The sequence below is a fragment of the Lathyrus oleraceus genome, chromosome 5 (assembly GCF_024323335.1).
Source record: "Lathyrus oleraceus cultivar Zhongwan6 chromosome 5, CAAS_Psat_ZW6_1.0, whole genome shotgun sequence".
NCBI classification, from domain to species: domain Eukaryota; kingdom Viridiplantae; phylum Streptophyta; class Magnoliopsida; order Fabales; family Fabaceae; genus Lathyrus; species Lathyrus oleraceus.
In genome coordinates this window covers 113,864,593-113,875,146 of record NC_066583.1, presented here as the reverse complement: position 1 = coordinate 113,875,146, position 10,554 = coordinate 113,864,593, and the positions used below count along the sequence as shown (strand labels likewise).

The 10,554-nt window shown below is 38.9% G+C and overlaps 1 protein-coding gene across 1 annotated transcript; it reads left to right on the top strand.

The window, feature by feature from the left end:
- Positions 1-9,848: 9,848 nt before the first annotated feature.
- Positions 9,849-10,352, top strand: LOC127079083 (uncharacterized). Its single transcript, XM_051019490.1, has one exon. It carries the CDS (start codon positions 9,849-9,851, stop codon positions 10,350-10,352), a length of 504 nt encoding a protein of 167 aa, XP_050875447.1.
- Positions 10,353-10,554: the final 202 nt, after the last annotated feature.

The window sequence follows — 10,554 nt, the reverse complement described above, 5'->3', positions numbered from 1 at the left end:
AATTATTCTTTTAATTTCTATTTAGTATTCATTATTGATTTATTCAAAAAGAAAAAAAATATATCTATATATTATAATAATAATTCTATTCTTCTTTCGGCATTTGGCCAAATCCTGACTTAAACTCATGTTTTCTTTTCTCTAGTTAACACTAACCAGATGGGACATTCTGACCGTATGGGTATCAAGTTCAGAGGAATGGCTCAGAAACGAAGGTTTGAAGAACTAGCCATTAGGGAGATGCTACCTAGTTTATATGCTGATGATTGGGCTATGACTGCCCTTGGACTGAGACAGAGTGTCCTGTTTTTGCTGAATCAGATAGGATGGGAGACCTCCCCTATCCTGAGACCTTTCACCACCTACCGGAGGCTCACACTAGAATTCCTTAGTTCATTAATCTATCTACCTAGCCATGGAAAAGGAATTACCAGAGGTTTTATCCAGTTCAGAATGTTCAATATGGAGTACCAATTTAATACTAGAGACTTCACCAACCTTTTGGGTTTTCCTACCTCCTTTGATACATTCACTATAAGCCAGGAAGAACTTCTTGAATATAGAGAGCTTGAACACTTTTGGGGTAAGCTGACTGGAAATGATGAGCCCGAAGAACATGAGTTTCTCTCTGGAAACATACATAACCCGGCTTTTCGCTATTTCCATAAGATCCTGACCCACACTTTATTTGGGAAGAAGCCAAATAGTACTTCAGTTTCACGTGATGAACTCTTCATCATATTTTGTGCTTCCCAGAACCGTCCAGTAAACGGTGCTACTTTTATGTTAGCTAATTTGGACCACCTTATCCAGGATGAGAGAGCACCCATTAGAATAGGCGGCCTGATAACTATGATAGGTAATGCTATTGGACTACGTCAGCCTATGCTTGACCTGAACCCTTTTTGTGGCATTACCACTATGAGTATACCTTTCCTCTTCAACACTATGTTTATAGCAAACATAGGGTCTGATGAGTTTGAGCTTGTTATTGATAACCAGGTTCTCTGCCTATTCACCCTGCCCGATCCTAGGACTAGTGTTCATAACCAAAGGAACTGGCTCTATAACCTGAATGAAACCCCAACTCCTGCTGGATCCACTGAATCCATCCAGGATTATGAGATTTGTGATGACTATGAGCACTATGTTGACCATACCTCTCTTGCTGAATCTGACCCTCAGACTCCATCCGGCTACCATGATATTGATCCTCCTCCTCAGCCTGTCCTGACCGAAGAATCAGCCATGCCTGATCTCCGACATCATATGCCAGGAACAGATATTAAAACCGTCATTGAAGCCTTGATGTCAGAACAAAACGCCCTCAGGGAAGATTTCCACAGCTTGAGACTTGCAGTCCTAGAACACATGAGCAGCACGGCAAGTCAGTTACGTATGTTACGGCATCATGTTAACTCTTTTACTCCTCCGGCCAGAGATCCGAAGATAGATGGAATTTAGTTATTTCTTCATTCTAAGTTATTTAGTTTTAGGCTAGATTTTTTCATTAATGTTATTTGAATTCATGTTTATTTCTATTTCATTTTATTATTTTCCCTTCCTGAAATACATTATGATCCTTTTTATTGAAGCTGTTTAGTTAATTTATTTTGCAATGCCTATTATGCTCTACTGTTATTACTTATTATTATTATTATACAAAGCAAGTAAGCATGCATACTAAATTAAGCTACAGACTAAAACGTTCATAAGCAGAATAAAATATTTAATTACGCTACCAAGTGATTCTGTGAAGCGCTACTAAGCCTTTCCAAAAGGAAGTGTGACGAGCGTCACACCACCCGTGACGGGCGGCACACTTAGTGCCTGTTACGAGCGTCACAGCCTTGTGACGAGCGTAACGCCTCTCAGATATGTGAACGTTAGGGAGCCGTTGGAGACGAACGTTACACCCCCCACCTTTTTACATTCCCCATTCATTTTTCATTTACCACAATTAATTACTTTTCAACCACTCTTTCTTTTCACCTCCCACATTTTACCTATAAATACCCTCCAAACTTCCTTCTTTCACCACAAACAACTCTCTCATATCAAATATACACTTCTTTTCCTTTCCAAATCACTCATTCAAAAATCCATCACAATGGCGGGAAGTCAAAACTTCGGAAATATCATCTTCCGATCCGGAGATGACAACTATCAACAAGAGCAATTCGAGCGCTTCCAACAGCGAGGCGTCGCTCCCACCAGGTACCCCAATTTAACTTGTTTACAACAATTGGGCTTACTCCACGGTATCGAGTGGATGCTCCGTAGAGCCGATTTAACCTTCCTTTGCACCCATAACCAACCCACCTATCCTTCCCTAACCTTAGAATTCCTAAGCTCTTACGACTACACCACTCCCGCCGGTGAAGGTGAATTCCTAACCGGTACAGCAACCTTCCGTATGTTTAACACCGAGTACTCTCTAACCCAACGCCAATTGAGTGCCATGCTACAATTTCCCACAGAAGGTCTGCTCCATGCCAGAATTCCCCCAACCTCAAACTGGAACACAGTTCTAGTTTTCGACCTTTTTAAGAAAATTTCCGGTATAAATACCAACAACTGGGAAGAACTCCTTCTCTCCCACATCCATAACCCCACCATCCGTTATTTTCTCCGTATCCTGCAAAACACACTCTTTGGAAGACCAAACAACAGTAAGGTCAACTCAAAAGAACTCTTTTTCCTCCAGTGCGTTTTCGAATCGGATACTACGGTAAACGCCGCCTCTTTTCTCCTTCATCATATCCGCACCTTATGTGCTAGAGGCCGGCAACCATTCATAATTGGCGGATTAATAACCTCCATAGCACTTGGCCTGAACCTAGGGGATAAACTCCAAACTTTAGAATCCCTTCCACCCCTGTCTATGGATATCGGCTATTGTCGCTCCAGCCGCCTGATTAAAAACAGAGTAGGCGGAGGCTATTATCTGATGGTGAACAACCAAGCAGTCCCAAGTGTTGTGCTACCCAATACCACCCTAACCGATGTCACAAACCCGAACCGCCACCTCTACGATCTTAGCGCTCCTGAAACCACCGAGCCTTCACAAACAAACCAACAAACAGATGAGTTTGAAGAAATGGAACAAGGCGATCATCCGCCAACACAACCGTCAGTCCCGCTCAACCCTTCCAGTAATGCAGCCGGCCCATCCTCCCAACGTCGTCGACGACGAAGGCCTGCGACCAACGATGACATTATGGATGCTATCGATGGAATGCAGGCACAGAATACAGAGATGATGCAGATGATGCGTCAAATGCAACAGCAACAGGATGCTCGGAATGCCATAACCGACCAGCGGTTTACTGAGTTGTTTAGCAGATTCGACAGCTTAGACATACGTCAAAGATCACCAGGACCAAGAACCAGAGGTGGAAGGCAGCCTTAGTTGTATTTTTTCTTTTTCCTTTCCATTTTGTATTTCTTTCCCTTCAAACATCGAGGACTATGTTTAGTTCAAGTATGGGGGGGGAAATTATTCTTTCCATTCCCATCTTTGTTTCAAGTTTGTACTCTCCCTTTTCATTGTTATTTCCTTATAAAAACAAAATTTTTTTTTAAGTTAAGTCCTGAATGTGAAAAAGTTTCTATTATCTATTTCCCTCAACTTTCTTGAGCCATAACAAAAATTTTAACACACCCAATAAGTATAAAGGTCGCCTACTTTATAAAATTTGAGTGAAATCAAAACAAAATCATTACCATAACAACGCTCTGAGAACCTCAATATGTTAGATCAGGATAAGTACCTATCATACCGATTCCTCGAACTTTTAGTTCTATGGCAACCCCAAGTAGTTTATACAGAAGTCAGCACCATCTTAATAGCAAACTACGTGGAGAGCCGATGAATATAAGTGAATGATCCCCAAAGTAACCTAAGATAATTAAATTAGGTGACCCTTACCGGATCATTTAATCTAAAGGTTGCAAATCATGCAAAAGCACAATACGAAAGATCCATTATGAATTGGTTCAGTAGGAATCTGGTACTGAACTTGGTAGGGCGGACTACGGTTCGATCCCCCGCAATTTGCAATGGACTGAATAATGAAGTTATCCGACTTATGTACCAGAACTTCTAGCTAAAAGCGGATCATAGACACTAACCGGTTACTCCACTATGTGCGCGAAAGGATAAAGGGCTTAATGTGATTTCGCTAGAATGAAAACGGGCAAAATAAGACTAAAGGAACCAGGATAGCTATCATAGGGTACTTGAACTGATTGGCATAAGGTAGGGTTATCTAAGTTGTAACGGTAGTTGTTGATGTCAAGATTTAACTCAAATCCTCCTAAACAAAAACCATTGGCAACCTAGTACGAATTGATGTGTGCTTTAAAATTTCATCCGGCTAAAACTTTTAACAAGTTCTATACTGAATTTTGCTTGAGGACAAGCAAAGATTTAAGTATGGGGGAGTTTGATAACACGAAATTATATCGCTTTTTAAGACTTAATTCAATTAAATTATTTTATCATTTACACTAATTTATCCCATTTTATCAGATATTATGCAGTATTTCTCTTCTATTTATATCAGGTACCCATTTTGAAGCAAAAGTGAAAAAGGGAAGAAAAGGAGGTGTAAAAAGCAACAAAAAGGAGAGAAAAGGAACCAAAGGCCAAAGCCCAGCCCAAAGCGCACAAGTCACCAATGCTGTGCCTGTGACGGACGTCACAGGACGCGTGACGAGCGTCACGCGAAGGAGCCTTGTGACGGACGTCACACATAGCGTGACGAGCGTCACGCAACCCCACTACCTTTGTGGCGCAAGTATCGCCCTCAGAAGGACTGGAAGAATAACGTTAAGGAATTGGTCTCCTATATGCACGCCGTGGATATAGCCACGCTGAAGAAGGAGAGAAACGGAATGCTGCTACCAAGGCTATTATAAATAGCCGTCTCACAAACCAAAAGTTACACAGTTTTTGCACGCTCAGTTTTGCGGAAGCTCTGCCAAATTTATTTTTTCACGCCTTTGCTTATTTTTCTTCCTTTCCAGCATCGTCCATTTTATTTATTTTATTTTGCAAGCTTTGTTTTTCTTTTTCCCTTGCAATTTATTTCCCCCCGTTCTTAGCTTTTAGATATTTTTCGCGTAGTAGTTTCTACACCGGAAACTACTGGGCAACTTTATACCGGATTTAACCTTACGTTATATTCGAGTTTTTTTTATTTCCTTGATTTAATTTACTGTTTAATTGAAGAATCGAAGAACAAATCCTACCGGCTTGTGGTGGAGTGTTCAAGACCATTGTATTACGCATTCAGGTTCTTTAATTGTTATTTAATTTTTATGCTTTATTCTATTGTTTATTTGCATTGCCTGCCTGAAATGAGTCTGTGTATGCATGATATTAATTATTATTTAGTAAGCATGTCTGGCTAATTTGCCTAGGTATCGGTATGTAAAGTAAGCAGAAAGAGGGATCAAAACTAAGTCGGTCTATTCAAACTTAAAATTAGAATCAATCTTTTTACGGTCTTAACTTACAGGTTTAATAACAAGATTTTTTACAAAGGTAAAAGACATAAAGAAGTTAAAACCAACAGAGCGAGAGTTTGAGGTTTTAACTGGACAGTGTAAGTTAGTCATTAAATCTATCTCAGGGCGAGAGCAAGTTTTAGAATTAATTAAATTCTGACCTTTTTCCAAAAAGTATTTTTAAAGATTGAATGTGAGGACGAGAGTTAAGCATTTAGATTTAATTGTATAACCTAAGTCAACAGAGCGAAAGTTTGAGATAAGGGTGTTTAAAACGGTCAGTATTTTCTTAAAAAGAGTTTCTGCAACTTTATTGTTTTCAAAATATGATTTTTGACTTAATTATAAGTGACAGCAACATTAACATAAGATCATGGTTTCTTCAACAGAGCGAGAGTTTGAGATAAAACCTTTAACCAATAAAGTTAGTCGAAACGATTTATTTTAAAACCGAGAGACCGACAAGGAATTGATTCCCTAGTTTTGACGAACCACATACCGATATCCGTTTTATTAATATTTAATCTAGATATTAGTTTAGCTCTTAGCTCCCTTTTCCCCAAACAATCAAACATTTTCACCTTAGATTTACGTAGTAACCTTAGATAACGGTACATCGATTCATAAGTCCCTGTGGGATCGATATCTTTTAAAACTACGCGATAGAACTGTGCACTTGCAGTTTGTATCCCATTCTCGACTCGCACAGTCGAGCGATCAGTATTGTGCTCCTCTTTTGTATCATTGGTTTTGAAGCCATCTCCCATGCAAAAGAACATTCATGGATAACAAGGAAACTCTGAAGTGGTCCAAGAGATTAATGGGGATTACTTACAAAGATTTGGTGTGGTATAATTTGAGATCGGATGGGATGGAGAAATCTGAAGTGATTGTGAGTTGTGGAGAAATCTCGTACTTTCTCAGAGACAATTGGGCTACGCTTTGAAAGGCCCTCCAGAGGATAGGAGCATTGATAATAAGAAATTATATCATGTTTTTAGGCTTATATCACACATTATTCGTATTTATTTCAATATGTTTTATCACATTTTAGTTCATTTTTACTTGTTTTACAGTTGTTAGCGAGTTTCGGTGCGGATTGGAAAGCAAATCGGAAAAGGAGGAAAAGAGCAGCAAAAGAGAAAGATTCAGCCCATTCTGCCCAAATGGAATTCACCATGTGTATATGGCATTCGCCATTGGCCTTCCAGCCACATCATTTAACGATAAAGGAAATGGTGTTCTCCATTGCCCTAATGGCGTTCGCCATTATCATGCAGAAGCAGTTCTGCACTAGTGGGCAATTTTGTGCAGTTTTCTCCAACCTATTTTCCCTCCATTTTTATTTCACGATCAAGGGAGGTTACAAGGATGCAAAACCTCTATAAATAGGACTCTTGTAGGTGTTTCAAAGCATCCAAGTTGTGCGGAAGCTCTGTCGAAATTGCTTTGTAGTATTAGGCATAAATTCACCTATAAAAGTGACAATAACTCACATCGAGGGATTGTCACACTTGTTTTCTTGTAATTTTCATTGTACTCTTGGATCAAGACCAAGCCTGCCGACATTTTCGTTTCAATTCAAAGTCTTCGTTTCTTTAATTTTAGGTTTTTACCGCTCTATTATTTATACTTGTTATTGCCTTTACTACATTACATGCCATGCTGTTTTTAAGTTTAGGTGTTGTAATCATGTTATTTCTGATTATAATTATGTCTTTCTAAATTTGTTTGAGTCCGGCATATGAGGACCTTCGTTACCGACGGGACTCAGTAGAAATAATAGGCGTGAAATTGTGATTAAATTCTTTTTTTTTTAGTTTCCAATTGTATGTTTCATTCTTTTGGCACGAGAGTAAAGAACAAACTAAGGTTCTAGCCGATAGCGCGAGAGTGTGAGGAAGGAACCAGATAGTGAAAACTAGACATCAATCCTAAAAATAGCAATAGAGCTTTAGGCATCATTTAGGTTCTCATTTGTTTTCAAAATATGCTTTCTAATTGAAACCGACGAGCGAGAGCAAAATCTTGTGGTTAGGAGGTGTGGTTTTAGTCAATAGTGCGAGAGTGTGAGACGGAGTCTTTAAATCAATATTTTCTACAAAACATAATACAATCGTAATTAGTACCTATATTCAACCTAATCCCTTAGGAACACATATTCCATATTCCGGGCTCGTTTTATCATCTTTTTCAAACCTCTAGCAGTTAGCGTTTATATTTCTGTTCATATCCTTTTAACCTTGAGCCATAGCTTTGCAATTGCAATGGTAGCTCACATTAGTTTGATTATTAGTCTCTATGAGTTCGACAATCTTTTAAAACTAGCTGATAAACTGTATACTTGCAGTTATTATCCGACAACCACGTCCGTCGCGATCAAGTTTTTGGCGTTGTTATTGGGGATTAATTTAGTCAATATTGTGATTTCGTTGTTACGCAGTATAGACTAAGTCAACTTTTATTTTATTTACCCTTCTAAACCTTCAATTGTATGCCAATCACTCGCTCAAAAAGTGAAGAGCTAGAACAATCAGTTGACGAAGTCGAGCGTTTTATTAATTTACAATGTTGAGTTCATAATTTCTGAATTAAGTACAATCTTCCTTTTCCAAAACAAAAATCAGAATCTAAACCATTAATGGATGAAGGACTGAAAAAAAGTCCTCTTAAGTATTATGTTGTACCTTCACAAGAGCAACCACACAACAACATTGTTGCCCCTGCCATCAACCGAAACGATTTCAGGTTGAAACCTTCGTTGTTATCAGCCGTTCAATAGAACCAATTTTCAGGTAGTCCTACAGACGATCCAAACTTACATTTGTCAGTGTTTGTGTAGTATGCAGACATAGTGAAAGCAAATGGTGTCAGTCTCGAAGCAATTAGACCATGTCTTTTCCCTTTTTCCTTAAGAGATAGAGCTAGAGCTTGGCTCTAGTCTCTACCTTCGAACTATGTAACCACATGGGACGAGTTGAAGAATGTCTTCTTAGCCCGATATTTCCCACCAAGCAAGATGACTATGCTAAGATCTCAAATAAATGGATTTAAGAAAAAAGACAACGAATCTCTTTTCGACGCTTGGGAAAAATACAAGGACATGATGAGACTTTGTCCACACCATGGACTTGAGCAATGGATGATTATCCATACTTCCTACAATGGTATTTTGTACAACACTAAAATGAATTTCAGTGCTGAAACTGGAGGTGCTTTAATGGACAAACCTTATGATGAAGCATATGAACTGATCGAGAACATGGCTCAAAATCATTTCCAATGGGGAGGTGAATGTGCTACAGTAGAAAAACCAACTCTGAAAGGCGGAGTGTACGAAGTCAATGGCATAGACCGCATCAATGTTAAAATGGATGCACTTACTTAAAAGATTGAAAGCTTAGCCTGCTGTAACACTAAAATGTTAATTGTGTGGAACCCTAGGGCACACTAATGTTGATTGTCAGTTATTGGTTTGTATTCCTTTCGACCAAGTCAATTACGCTCAAGGAAACCCATATTCCTATACTTACAATCCTGGCTGGAGAAACCATCAGAACCTTTCTTGTAAATATAACAATTCTTTATTTCCTCTAAACCCAACACCTACTATTCCACCTGGTTATCAGAAAGGAGCCCATATTGCTCCACAAGCACCTCAAAAGTCAAATTTAGAGATCATGATAGAAAACTTTATGAATGCTCAAGCTCAACAAAACAAGGATTTCGCAAATCAAAATGCTCATACTAGTGAACTGATGAAGCAAATGTCAAGTAAGCTTGATGATATGGCTACCCATAATAAAATGTTGGAAACCCAAATTTCCCAAGTAGCCCAACAACAAGCAACAATAGCAGCCCTAGCTGGAGCATTTCCTAGTCAACCACAACCAAACCCAAAAGGTCATGCTAATGCTATCACATTGCGAAGTGGGACAGAATTAGATGAACCAGTTGACCCAAGACTCCAAAACCCAACCATGTATCAAAACTCTGGTAAAGGAACTGAAAAGGTAAATGAACCAACCAATGATGGAAAGGAAGACAAAAGTGGAGAAGCAGAAGATAAAGAAGCGCCTTATGTGCCTCCTCCACCATACAAGCCACATATACCTTGTCCTCAAAGATTTGCTAAGTCCAAAAATGTAGGACAATTTAAGAAATTGATAGAACTTCTGAAGCAGCTTAATATCACTATACCATTCACAGAAACCACTACACAAATGCCTTCATATGCTAAATTCCTTAAATAAATCTTATCTAATAATAAAAAGTTTGAGGATAACGAAACTGTTATGCTTACTGCTGAGTGTAGCGCTATTATTCAGAACAACATGTCTCCTAAGCTGAAAGACCCTGGTAGTTTTTCCATACCATGTGTAATCGGAAAATTTAATATAGACAAAGCTATGTGCGACTTAGGAGCCAGTGTTAGTTTAATGCCTTTATCCACATGCAAGAAACTCAATTTAGGAGAACTAAGACCAACGGAGATGTCTCTACAACTAGCTGACCATTCTGTTAAATTTCCAATAGATATGCTAGAGAACATTCTCGTTTGTATAGGTAAATTCTACATTCCCACCGGCTTTGTGACAATGGATATAAAGGAGGATTCCCACATCCCTATTATTTTAGGAAGAGCCTTTTTATTCACAACTAGAACCATCATAGATGTCAAGAAAGGAAAGCTAACTTTCCAAGTTAGGGAAGAAAAAGTTGAATTTATTTTAGCTCAATTCTTACAGGCGCCAGCTATAGAAGATTCATGTTGTCTCTTAGACGTCATCAAAGAATGCGTGAAAGAAATGGAGAGGGAACCATCTAAGTGTACTTAAGTACTAAAGATTCCAGCGCCTCCTATATTCGAAGACGATAATTGGCATGATCCGTACGTAGATGACAATCTGAGGGAATGTCTAGCACTAACGCCCAATCCAATGCCATGCCCAAAGAAACCTTCTGTAGAACTTAAAACACTACCCGAAGACCTAAGGTATGAATTCCTAGACACCGAACTTGAACAACCGGTAATAGTCA

Coding starts and splice junctions, on each gene's coding strand:
- LOC127079083 (XM_051019490.1), top strand. CDS start 9,849: ATGTCTCCTAAGCTGAAAGACCCTGGTAGTTTTTCCATACCATGTGTA.